The sequence below is a fragment of the Zeugodacus cucurbitae genome, chromosome 6 (genome assembly GCF_028554725.1).
Source record: "Zeugodacus cucurbitae isolate PBARC_wt_2022May chromosome 6, idZeuCucr1.2, whole genome shotgun sequence".
Lineage (NCBI taxonomy): Eukaryota > Metazoa > Arthropoda > Insecta > Diptera > Tephritidae > Zeugodacus > Zeugodacus cucurbitae.
In genome coordinates this window covers 60,278,373-60,292,011 of record NC_071671.1, presented here as the reverse complement: position 1 = coordinate 60,292,011, position 13,639 = coordinate 60,278,373, and the positions used below count along the sequence as shown (strand labels likewise).

At 34.0% G+C, this 13,639-nt stretch overlaps 3 protein-coding genes across 9 annotated transcripts in view; all 3 read left to right on the top strand.

The window, feature by feature from the left end:
- The window catches only part of LOC105218576 (apoptosis-stimulating of p53 protein 2), a 224,699-nt gene extending 223,872 nt beyond the window's left edge, over positions 1-827 (top strand). For 6 of the 7 annotated variants that reach the window (XM_054233753.1, XM_054233758.1, XM_054233752.1 and 3 more), the window contains one exon: positions 109-826. In XM_054233753.1, coding sequence (XP_054089728.1) covers positions 109-153 — 45 coding nt within the window. In that variant the 3' untranslated portion in view covers positions 154-826. Of the gene's footprint in view, positions 1-108 lie in introns of all 7 variants that reach the window. The other variant, XM_054233751.1, reaches the window with a different exon arrangement.
- Positions 828-5,296: 4,469 nt separating this feature from the next.
- LOC105218599 (UDP-glycosyltransferase UGT5) lies at positions 5,297-7,441 on the top strand. Its single transcript, XM_054233500.1, is given in 9 exon segments — positions 5,297-5,309; positions 5,636-5,760; positions 5,830-5,926; positions 6,005-6,193; positions 6,196-6,294; positions 6,382-6,465; positions 6,468-6,792; positions 6,794-6,854; positions 6,933-7,441. Coding segments are annotated over 9 exon segments (1,383 nt in total). The 3' UTR covers positions 7,323-7,441.
- Positions 7,442-8,555: 1,114 nt separating this feature from the next.
- Positions 8,556-12,307, top strand: LOC105218581 (UDP-glucosyltransferase 2). The gene is made up of 6 exons (XM_011194268.3): positions 8,556-8,726; positions 10,356-10,517; positions 10,599-10,695; positions 10,752-11,210; positions 11,270-11,748; positions 11,818-12,307. Exons 1-6 carry the CDS (start codon positions 8,724-8,726, stop codon positions 12,208-12,210), a joined length of 1,593 nt encoding a protein of 530 aa, XP_011192570.2. The 5' UTR covers positions 8,556-8,723; the 3' UTR covers positions 12,211-12,307.
- The last annotated feature ends 1,332 nt before the right edge of the window (positions 12,308-13,639 follow it).

Here is a 13,639-nt window from a genome sequence, read left to right as displayed (position 1 = left end):
ATCCATCATGTTCATGTTCCAAATGTTCATAAAAGACATTTTAATTTTTAATATATATTAATTATTTCTCTCTTCTTCTCTCTCTCTTCCCCTCTCTCTCAATTGCAGCTCTATCCCAGAGTTCCGCCGCAGACATCCAACTTCAATGATTAGCAGTTAATACGATTTTATATATGTAAAAAGAAATCGGGTCGTCTGATACAAAAACACTACATTTCCAAATACTTGTAATACTTGGCAAGACATAACGGAGATTGAAGTTAGAAGACTACAAACATTAATACGCACTGGTGTGGTATGCAACAATCGAAATAATGGAAGCCATGCCGCTTAATGCTCGACAGTAGCTTAAAAACTATTTTAATACGATTACTTATTATTTGATAGGTTGGGTTAGGTTACCTATATATTACCTATATATATTAACTTTGTCTAATTTTATGCATTTATCATAAGCTATGTTTCTTATTAAAATTTATGACAGCATTTTGTTTGCTGTCGCCTGAAAGTGTCCATAGAATGTGCAACATTGATATTTAAGCGTTTTCGAAGGTTTTCTACAATAAGTACTATGTATATAGGGTATATGCAAACATACATACTGGATATATATATATATATAAATATATATATAAATTTGTATATACATGATATGTTATACTATGTATGCATAAGCACATAAAATAAAATTAAAGCAAAAACAAAAGCATAAATAAAACACAACAAATTCATATACATATATTTGACTAATGCTATTCAATAAGCTACTTCTAAATAATAAAATGTTAAAGCTTACAATAAAAAACTATTATGTAATAAATAAAAGCACACACAATCACTATTTATTTACTAAATACCACAAGCTTCAGCAAGTAAAGTATACTCGTAGGTATTTTTCGAATTTCCTAATTTCATAGAAGTAATTTTCAGGTGATTTTCTTAACAAAAAATTATAGGAGGGAGATTTCCCTTGTGCATTGCATTTTATTTAAAAAGTAAAGTTGCTGACTTAAAAATAAAATAACAAAAAATCATACAGTTGCCTACATTTAGGCGCAATAGTTTGACTGTCACAATCCAGGTTCTTTCCATAAAAATGTTCGTTCAATTTGATTTTTTTTAATAATACCACCCATAATTTATATCGGTATATCATTAAGTTACCTGACGTATATTATGGAAACTCAAATTCTGTATAAATCGCTTCACACCGAAACAATGATTTAAGTAAAGTTATCATTGGTCCACATTTTACAAAAAAAAATGAAATAGTCGACGAAAATTGATATCGAATTTAGAATTTTTCGCAACAAAAATGCTCTACATATTCGATAAGAAGAAGCGTTCGACTGCACACTTCGAACTTCAGATTTGCCTTCCACTCACTTCTTTCTTTTGTCTTTAAAAAAAGAAGTATACGAGAATTGTTTTCGAAACATTGACGTGTTTCAGACAATTATCCATACTAGAACCATCGCCATACCATACGAAATGCCCCTAAAAGTATGCTAAAGAATATATTTTGATGTGATCAATAAAATCCACAAATTCATTTTTGTTGTAATAAAAATCAATCAGAATAAATGGTAAAGGTAAAGTCGAAAGGATAAAAGTCGGTTGTTTTCTTCATACTAATTCAATATTAACATAGTGAGAAAAAAATCGTAAGCGCACTGTATGTGCAGAAGGGATTTTTTACTGCAGAAAATGTTTACTTCCTGTTTTATTAATTTTACTTTTTTTTAACATAAATTGAGTTCAGCTCACTTCCAAAAATACTCCAAATGCCGTACAACTTGTTGCCATTGCAACATATTTCGCTTATCAACAATGTTGCGCAACATTAGGCTATGTTTAATGAGCAACATTTGTATATAAATGTATACGATACACATTAGCATAAATCTCAAGAACTTGTAAAATTAATATCTAAAGACTTTGAATATTCCTATCTACTGTAACTACCTAGATGCTTAAAAGCTTACTTACAACTCAGCAACACGCGTGTATATAATATATAGTAAATAGTATAAATGTTTGAAAATTAAAGCAACAATACGCTGAAAATTTATTATAAATGTTTGTTTTTCACCCAACACATATAAGTAAAATGCGGACAAAATAGTATAAGGCAAATAACAAACCAACAACAACAACAACAAAATCTAAAATGAAATTTGAATAAAGTCACGTAACACGAAGAAATGGTGTGTATATGAATACATTGGGTGGAATACAGTAATAAGTGAGTATATAAGCTTATATTCAACAATATTTAGTTTTATAGAATCTCCATATAATTCTATAAGAATTATAAAGACTAAAAAATAACACTAACTTTCCCAAAATAAAAACAGATTCTTCCTAAAACCATTTTTGTACACTGTACCAATGATCTGAAATATATCCATGGTCCTAGAGCGCCTCCATTATATAATATATTATTAGGTTGGCAAATATTTTGCTCTTTATTCAATGCTTAATGAAAAGTGTTACAGTGATCGGATTCAGTTCAAATATGCGCCGTTTCGTTCGATAATCTGTTTCCATCTAGACGGCAACTTCATAATACCCCTCGTAGAAGCCCCCCGCCTTATTTGTGAAGAACTCGGACAGCCACTTTTCACAAGTCTCTTTTGAGCTCAACTTTACACCACCAAGGGCGTTCGCCATGGACAGGAACAGGTGGTAATCATTTGGCGCTATGTCCGGGCTATATGGTGGATGGATAAAATCTCCCATCCGAGTACCCGTAGCTTCTGGCGAGTCATCAACGAAGTGTGTGGTCTAGCGTTGTCCTGGTGGAACACACCACCCTTCCTATTGTCCAATTCTTGACGCTTCCAATACCACCAAAAACACAGCAAAACTTTCCTGACCGTCAATCCCGGCATGGCCACTGTTTGGGACGATTCACCGACCTTCAACCACGATCGTTGTCGCTTGATATTGTCTTATAAGAACCATTTTTCATCGCCAGTCATCATCCGCTTCAAAAATGGGTCGAGTTCGTTCCGTTTCAGCAGCATACCGCTGGTATTGATTCGGACCAGAAGATTTTTTTTCGTCAAATCATACGGCACCCAAATATCAAGCTTTTTTGTGTATCCAGCCTTCTGCAGGTGGTTTAAAATGGTTTAGTGACTAACTCCTATCTCCTGGGCGATGTCACGAGATGCCACATGCCGGTCTAACTCGATGTTTTCCATGATTTGATCGGTATTCGTCGTCACAGGACTTCCGGCGGCTGGCTTATACATGATGTTGTTTTCGCTCTGAATCGTGGAAACCATTCCTCCGCAGTTCGTAGTGATAGAGTACCATCCACCAAAACACCATTAATCTCACGGAACGTCTCTCTAGCGGATTTGGCTTTAACGAAGGAAAACTTTGAAGTGGCGCGAATTTCGGCGTTAGTGAACTCCATGTGTACACGTCTATAAAAATATCTAAACTAATCGTGCAAAGCGTTTTGTAGGTTATGTTAAGACCTTTCAAAGATGTATAGTATTGCCAGAAACGAGCTCTGTAGTACTTTATACATAGCCGCGAAATTCACGAGACAAAAAGGCGGAAGGGGGATATTTGCCAACCAATATAATACGATCATGAAATATCCAGAAAAGGAAAAAATATGTCAAACTAGTGATTTTGGAAAAAGGGAACGGTTTCAGTGACCCGAATCGGGCGAAGAACTTTCACAAGAAACTAATTTGAATCACAACTTACTGCCAGTCTAGCTATTTCGATGAAAACTAAGGCACAATAATGCTGATTGAACTCGAACCATTTTGATGATAGATATAGATATTACGTCCCCTAACTTTATATACCATATATAACCGTAAACGAACCGCAACTAATCTAAAGTTGTTTTGTGTGCTTATAAATTTTAAACTATTAAAAAAAATCAAATACATTACCATTTTACTATAGCATATAAAGTATATATTAAATAAATATTAACTCAAGTGCACTTCATTGGCGCTTCTAACATCCGATTAACTTAATCAATTGCTAATTTTTCCATGCCGTAATCGCCATCTGTGCCAAAAATAACCAACGCAATGTCATTGTCACATGGTTGATCACATTTACTTATATTTTCTTCTGTACAATCTATGTAACAAAATCATAACAATAACATGCAAAAAATATAAAAAGAAAGAGCTCTGTGTCCAAGCTAATTGATAATAAAGCTAATTCTAATTTAATCAATTTCACAATTTCATACATTTGGGTCAGCATCATCGGCATGTGACACCTACTTCTACATCCATATCTCAAATGTTTCATTATCACAACTAATGGTATTCTAAACATAAGAGTGCACTGCAGAGTAGTATTCGCAAGCAATTTACGGTAGATTTGACCTTTTTTGGTAATTGTAACATCAAGCATAGAATTGTGGTAACTGGAGTTATGTTATTCTGAATTTATTCTAAAATTGTACCATTATTAACGGTAAATGGTTTTCAAATCGATATAAGGATATTGTCACTCATTTAAATTTAATAATATATTTTTCCAATTTTTTTTTATAGATAATTTGAATATTTTACACTCTCGCTGAGAATTTCATTTCCTCGTTTTCACTAAAAAAGATAATACAATATCTATAGAAAAATATCTGGTCATTCGTAAATGGCTATATAAACACTGTTCTTATTGGGAATACGAAGTGAAATCACAGATATTGAGATTGGTCAGTTTTGAGATCCTGTAAGAAATCGTTTAGAATAATAATATAGAGCTCTAGCTTTCGCGGAGTGAAAGAATATGTTAAAAAATTTTTAGATTAAAACCAGAAAAAAGTATTTTTTTTATAATAATAATGAACTTAATTTCACTTTTAAAGTCTGAATTTCAGACCAGAAGGTAATTTCACTTTATGATCACTTCATTGCCAAATTTTTCACGTAGTTAAGTTATTGATTTCGGTTTTTTTCACAAAGATGAAGTTCTGACTATACTTATATATTTCTCCTAGGATTGAAAAGATCAAATCAGTGGCTATTATTAAAATGTAGTTTGGCAATCCTACTGGGAGATAAGCGACGAAACTTCCTCATAGAAAGTACTACAACTATAGGCATATAACTAAACTGTATTTTATCAATAAAAAATATTCCAAATCAATTAATTACCTTATAAGTTGAGCGCGAATTAACTAGGTGCTATCATTTCAGTAACAAGCGTGTTCTGTTAGCGTGCGGTGGGCCAATATTCGCCGAAGAAACATTGAGAAAAGAATTTCAACAAAGAATACACAATACTAGATCGTCAAAGCTGGAAAATGGTAAACAGAGGTTGCAAAAAGTCTTGGTTTTTTTCATCATAAATATCCTGTGTGCAGTAAAAAACAGGAAGAATTGTTTACAGGAGAGTAATTTTAAATAAATTTGCATAGAATAAATAAATAGACTGAATGGTACAAAATATTCAAGTTAAATAACTTTGTTTGAGTTCATAATATATTGAACTGCAATAAATATTTTTTAAACATTATTTTATTTTTTTTTTATACTTTTTCAATGCTGAGATCAATTTTATAAAAAAAAATTAAACATTTATTGAAAATTACTTTAATTAAAAAATAAATTATTTAACTATACATCCGTGGGAGGATGAGCAGTGCTTGCCGCACAAGCGCCCGCAAACGATGGCGCCAAAATACTTGCGGTCTACGCGTTTCCGGGCAAGAGTCACTATATAATGCATCGTGTGCTGATTAACGAGCTGATAAAGCACGAACATGAGGTAACATTTGTATTAAAAATAATATATACAATTCGAATCACATTTAACTTTTTAATTCCTATTCATCAGATCACCATGATAACGGCATTCACACTGGAGCCACAAAAGTTAGGCAAAAATTACACGGAGATACTCATTGAACCGGTGTACGATTTTTGGCCAGAAAGTAAATGAATATTATATGATATTAATATATATTAAAAGTATATTTATTCTCAAAACTATAATCTTACTTTTATTGCAGTACATACCAAAATCGGTGGCAAATCGATCTACGATATTCGAAATGAATTATACATATTCTTAAAAATGTATGAAGTATTGGGACTCTCCACCACAGAGCATACGCTAAAGCAACCGAAGATATCAGCCATAATTAACGCAAAGCAAACACAGGGTGTTTATGATCTATTGTTGGTCGAACAGTTCTATCAATGAATGCCTACACCACATTGCGCACGGATTTGGACCGCGAGTTTTCGTATTATCCGAAAATGGATGTGCTGGTGCAGAAATACTTCGGACACTTGCCAAGTAAGTTGATAACTGAAACTCCAAATAACACATATATAATCTTTACTGAAAAATATACATACGTACTATAGAAGAATTCTTCTTGTGGTAAATTTCCAAGCATTTCTGATATGAACAAAAATCTCTCAGCAATATTGATCAACAACTACACACCATTATTGTCAGCGGGTCCACGAACGGCGGCATGATCAACGTTGACGGTATGCACATTTACCCACCGAAACAATTGCCCGCAGACATACAGCAGTTCCTCGATGGTGCCGAACATGGCGCCATTTATTTCAGTTTAGGCACTCAAGTGCAGAGTAAAGATATGCCGCTGGAGAAGTTAAAAATCTTTCTCAAAGTATTCGGTCAGTTAAAGCAGCGTATCTTGTGGAAGTTCGAAAACGATAGCATTGCGAATTTACCATCGAATGTTATGGTGAAAAAGTGGCTGATACAAAGGGATATATTGGCGCACCCTAATGTGCTTTCTTTTATAGCGCACGGCGGTCTCACAAGAAGCTATTTACCATGCCATGCCTATGATCGGTATGCCCTTCTATTGCGATCAGTTAATTTAGATCAATGTACAAACTAAAAAGGAAATAATGAAACTGAAAGTAACGGGTTTTCCACTCTCTTCCACACAGCACCTAAATTTGAGGTAAGCCGAGGCCTATGGTTACGCCATCATGTTGGACTTCCATACACTCACAGGCGAACAATTAAAGAATGGTCTACAGGAATTGCTCCAAAACTGCACATATCGTGACAATATCAAACGCTTCTCAAACATTTTTCACGATCGGCCATTGGGCGCACGTGAGACGGCGCTCTACTGGATCGATTATGTCATACGTCACAAAGGCGCGCGGCACTTACGCGCTGCTGGTCTCGACTTGAAGTGGTATCAGTTCTATTTGCTGGATGTGATCGCTTTGGCGGTAGCCGCCGTTGATGTTGCGTTTGGAGTTCCTTTTTTGTTGGTACGCTGGATCTTGCGACGAATCAGCGGTGAACAGATCAAACAAAAAGTGAATTAATATATTTGGTATGCTGTTGTAGAAGAGGATTATATGTAATTAGTGCCTTCAAATGTATGTATGTAATACTCATTTCTTGCTGATAGCTTAAAATAAAATACATAAGAAATTATTAAAAATCTATTTTTGTCATATTTCGGAATTTGTATTCTGCATTTATGTAAAACTAGTATGGTAGTTAACTTAGCTGGCTGCTTCAACTACGAAAATATACAAATAGGTGTTACTCATCCTGTCCCTCCAACTTTAATTTCAAATTTTAAATCTGTTAATTGTCTGACAAGAGTTCTGATCTGACCTTTCTGGTTTACTGCTTTGATCAATCAGCAGAATTGTAGTATTTATAGTAATATTTTTTCTACAAATGCTCCAGTGATAATGGTATATTACTTTCAAATACAATATTCTTAAGTTCCATTCATTGATTGTTTTCAAAAAAAATCCCAATGTGTGCGTTCTTTTTAATTAAAATATAGAAAAGTACATCAATCAGAGAGAATTTCATTATTTTGCGCTCTCTCTGAGATTTTCATTTCCTTGCTTTCGCAATAACAGCTGCGAATGCCAATTATATATTATGTATCATTACTGATATCATAGAAGATTATATTGCAAGTTGCTCATGGTTTGTCACACAATCAAAGCGCTGTGAGCGTTTGAGTTATCTCAAGAATGCGAAGTGAAAACAGCTGTTATGAAAATCGCAGATATTGAGATTGGTCAGTTTTGAGACCCTGTAAGAAATTGTTTCCGTTAAATTAATATTGAAATAGAGATTTAGCTTTGACAGAGTGAAAAATAAAATGATATAAGTTTTCAGATTGAAACTACAAAAATAATATAAAATATTGAACTTGATTTCCCTTTTACAAGAAATTTATTTCTCTTCTTTTCATTTAATAATAATATATAATAAATAATAACTCTAATATTAAGCAGACAAGTTACCGATTTCTTGTTCTTTCCCATATTACTTCTTCTAGTTAGCCATAATTTCTATAAACATCGAAGCAATCACCTAAATAACATATTTCTAAGAAGTGAATATATTTCTAGTTGTAATGGCCAAAGCAGTGGCTATTATTAAAACGTAATCTGGCAATTATATTTATTCAGAGATAAGTGACGACATTTACTAGCCGACAGCACTATAAGTATAGACATTCAAATCCGTTGTAGTTTATCAATAACAATGTTAGAAATTAATTAATTAGCTTCTAAGTTGAGCGCTCATAAACGAGGTGTTATCAATTCAGTACCAAGTATGCTCTGTTAGTGTGCCGAGGCCCTGTGCTTGACCAAGACCTAGTGCCAAGATCAAGAAATAGTAAATCGTGGAAGAAAGTTGAATTACAATTTAGATGAAAAGAATTTGTATGAAGGATATCGTGAAAGCTTAAAATGGTAAACAGCGTGTGCAAAAAATCTGTGTTTTTATAGAAAAATGATAGGTGTAATAAATAATATTAAGAATTGTGTCTATAAAATTGATTAAGTTGTTTAATTAAGAGTTATCTTGCTAATTGTATGCAATATATTATTAAATGAGTGTCAGTTAATAAATGGTGCAGTTAATTAGTTTAAAAATAGTGCAATTATTATAATAAACCAGCATTGAGTTTATATTGAACGAAAATCTAAAAAACACTTAAGCCAAATTAACAGTGCTCTTCAATACATTTTACCGTCTAATGCCTCACTCTTCTAATCACCTCAAGGCATGTTTGCAATGCGTGATCAAATTAAGTTGACACTTGCGTCAAGGTCAAACATTTAATTGACCGAAGATACGCAAAAGGTAGGATAGATAAATTTTCCCAGACATGGTACTCATGCAAGTTTTCGGTCTGAGAAGAAATAACAACACTTTCGGCGCTCTTCGGTAGATATTGTTAGAGATTACTTAATAATCAGATGCGGTTTGTACTAATTCTCACTCATAAATCAATTTAGTTATGAATGCAATTTGAATCCTTGACTATCTTTTTTCCAACTACTTTAGACTTAATGCCACCTAACAACTTCTTGTTGATAATATTTCTGCTCACTAATGCCGCCCTTGAGGATTGCAAAGTAATTTTTGAAGAGTCTTATCTGATCTTATCTGATTTATGATAATTAATACCACTTGCTTATAGCGAATATATATTGATTCAGTTGTATATTTGTTAGTTATTGAAATTGCTAAAAATAATTTGAAACGTTGCTAGCATGTCTACTGATTACTAACACTCTGTCTCTGGCAGACACATGGAAATTTAATTTTGAATTTTTGGGCAACCTACTTTGTTATCAACCATCCTGGAGATAATGACTGCAGTGCAATTGTGAAATACGAATATTTTTTAATTGATTTATAGTGAATTTGGAACTAATTGAGTAATTAGTTACGTTTTTGGTTCAATTATTTAGCGTTTGTAAATGATAACATAACTTATTTTTGATATGCACTTAGCTTTCTTTGATTAGTCCATTCAAAAATGCTACCCGTCGCTCTTACGAGTTAGACAACGAGTAGAAATATTTCTGATAACAATTTTAGTTTTATTAAATTGTGCGCATGTTTGCTTGCTACTTGAAGGGATCTTAAGAGCTTTCAAAGCATTTAACATAACTCGACTAAGAGACATACTTTGTTTTAAACGAGTGATATCAAGAGGTCTCAGCCTATCATAGATAAACTGCCACGCGCATGACCTACAAACTGAATGAGAGCATGCAAATTGCTAATAATATCTAAATCAAAATATCAAAGGCATTAAAGGGTGTGTATTGAAGAGTGAGGGATTGATAAACGTAATATTCGTAGAAACTTTAGGAAGATATGTATATATAATGAAATGGGCTTTAAGGTGTTAGAACAGTTAAGTCACTCAAAAAGGTTTGTTTCTGTTTCTGTTTCAAAATCTATTATGGGAGTAAGAAAACAGGAACAGAAATTATCTCTTTCCTGCATTATAAAAAAGGAATTTGCGTGTATAAGATATTGTATATAGACTACTTTTAATATATATTATTTAAAACTCAATCTAGCACTCGAAAATTCTGTTCGGTCTGTTGGCATTAGCAGTGCTTGCGGCACAAGCGCCCGCAACTGATGGCGCCAAAATACTTGCGGTCTACGCGTTTCCGGGCAAGAGTCACTATATGATGCATCGTGTGTTGATTAACGAGCTGATAAAGCACGGACATGAGGTAACATTTGTATTAAAAATAATATATACAATTTGAATCACGTTAAAAATTAATTTATATTTTTTAATTCCTTTTCATCAGATCACCATGATAACGGCATTCACACTGGAGCCACAAAAGTTGGGCAGCAACTACACGGAGATACTTATTGAACCGGTTTACGATTTTTGGGCGGAGAGTAAGTAAATATCATATGATATTAGTAAATATTAATATGACTTTACTTTTTTTCAGTACACAGCACATTCGGAGGCAAATCGATTTACGATATGGGCAATGATATATCCGTATTCATAAAAATGTGTGAACTTCTGGGACTCTCAACCACAGAGCATGCGCTAAAGCAACCGAAGATACAAGCTATAATCAACGCAAAGCAAACACACGGTGTTTATGATCTATTGTTGGTCGAACAGTTCTATCAAGATGCATTCTTGGCCTTAGCGCATGTCTACAATATACCCGTTGTAAGCTCAGCAACATTTGCACAACAACAGTTTATGAGTCAAATGTTCGGCATTGTAACGCCCTGGTCATACGTACCGCATGGCTTTCTCCCATTAACAGAACATATGAACTTTATAGAGCGCGTACAGAACTCGTACTACTCATTGCGCACGGATTTGGAACGTGAGTTTTCTTATTTTCCGAAAATGGATGTGCTGGTGCAGAAATACTTCGGACACTTGCCAAGTAAGAATATAACTAAGACTAGATATAATAATTTTGACTAAATCTTCTTCTGCTTGCAGTCAACTTCCCCAGTATCTCCGAAATGAATAAGAATCTCTCGGCTGTATTGATCAACAACTATACACCGTTATCGTCAGCGGGTCCTACGATCGATAGCATGATCAATGTTGGTGGTATGCACATCTATCCACCGAAACAATTGCCCGCAGACATACAGCAGTTCCTCGATGATGCCGAACATGGCGCCATTTATTTCAGTTTGGGCAGTCAAGTGCAGAGTAAAGATATGCCGCTGGAGAAATTACAAATCTTCCTCAAAGTATTCGGTCAGCTGAATCAGCGTGTGTTGTGGAAGTTTGAAAACGATAGCATTGCGAATTTACCTTCGAATGTTATGGTAAAGAAGTGGATGCCACAAAACGATATACTGGCACACCCTAATGTACGTGTTTTCATTGCGCACGGCGGTCTCTTCGGTACACAGGAGGCTATCTACCATGCAGTACCCATTCTCGGCATGCCCTTCTACTGCGATCAGGTAAATCCGATTAAACTGAAGTCTTAAAAAATATTCAAACTAACGGGTTGCATACTCTCTTCCACGCAGCACCTAAATTTGAGGAAAGCCGAGGCCTATGGTTACGCCATCATGTTGGACTTCCATACGCTCACAAGCGAACAATTAAAGAATGGCCTACAAGAATTGATCTACAACCGTACATATCGTGACAATATCAAACGCTTCTCAAACATTTTCCACGATCGTCCATTGGGCGCACGTGAGACGGCGCTCTACTGGATCGATTATGTCATACGTCACAAGGGCGCGCGGCACTTACGCGCTGCTGGTCTCGACTTGAAGTGGTATCAATTCTATTTGTTGGATGTGATCGCTTTGGTGTTTGCTGCGGTTGCAGTTGCGTTTGGAGTTCTTGTTTTGTTGGTACGCTGGATCTTGCGTCGAATCAGCGGTGAACAGATCAAACAAAAAGTGAATTAGTGTAATGTTGTTGTTTTAGAAAATTAATTAGTTTCTTTATATGTATGTTAAATTGTTTTCGAGCTAATAGTTTCAAATAAAGAGTAGAAAAGAGTAACAGTTTTGTTGTAATTTGAATAATTTCTAAAAACATTGTATCTTAGAGAGCTAAAATTGAAGACCTCGTTGGAGTTTACTGATATGCTTCGATAAATACATATAGAAATTGCTCAGCGTTATCAAAAGTAAGTCCGTCCTCACAAAAATTTAGTATGCGTTAACAGATTGGGTCGAAATTTTCTATTGACAGGGAAGTCTGTCAAGCATTTTTAGAGAGGGGCACAAATTGATCAAAATTTAGTAGGATTAATTTAAAGATAACAAAGTTAGAATGAGCAACGACGAAATCATTTTTGTTTCCTGATCATTCTTCCTCAGTTTTCTGCATTTCCTGCGGATAATCTAAGGAATTCTAAACTCTGCATTCTATAGTCTATAACTGATGCGTCTGTATGTGAACGACTGAAAATAAAACAAAACGCAAATACCTGACGCTAGAAATTACACCCCTCATATAAGCTTAGGTATGTAAAATTTTTTGCTAATTGGCGACTATTTGGCAGCGAATTGTTTAGTTTACGATTAAGTTTATTACATTATCGTCACGTACGTGAGAGTTTTTCATTTATTTCGCTAAAATTTCATTTAATTGTTTTTGTTTTGTAACGAAGAGGAAACAGTGTTGCCATAAATTGTGCTTGTTTGGTCATAATTCTCATCGGGTTTATATTATTGGGCAGAAATTTAGGAATAATCTATATGATATTATAAACTATGATGACTGAAAAGTTCATTATTTCGCCTTCACAAAAACAACTGCATTGTTGAAATATAAAAGTTGATCTTATTGAGATTTATATTGCTCGAAGCATTGTGAGCTTTCGAGATATTACGGAAATGCTGAGTGAAAACAGCTGTTATGAAAATCGTGGATATTGAAATTGTTGACTGTAGGAAATTATATCCTTTGGAATAATAATATATAATCTTAACTTCCTCAGAGTGACAAATAAGATGCTCAAACAACTTTGTTTAAAAATCGCTTAAAAACACACGATAACAAGCATAACGAAATTAATTTCACTTAAATATATTTTCGTTCATTTATTTCAATATCAACCAAAAAAGTTATTGATATCAGCTTCTTACCACAAAAATTGTATCACAAATGTTTACCATAATTTCTATAAATAATTTGTTTAAAAAACAATCAACAAAAATACAGTTTTCTTATAGTTGGAAGGTATTTCTAGTAATCTCTTCTTTATTACAAAAAATTACAAAAGCAGTGCCAATTACTAGAACGTAATCTGGCAATCCTATAGAGAAATAAATGACGACACTTACTAGCAGAAAACTTACTTGCAGCGCTATGTAATATATGTAGATA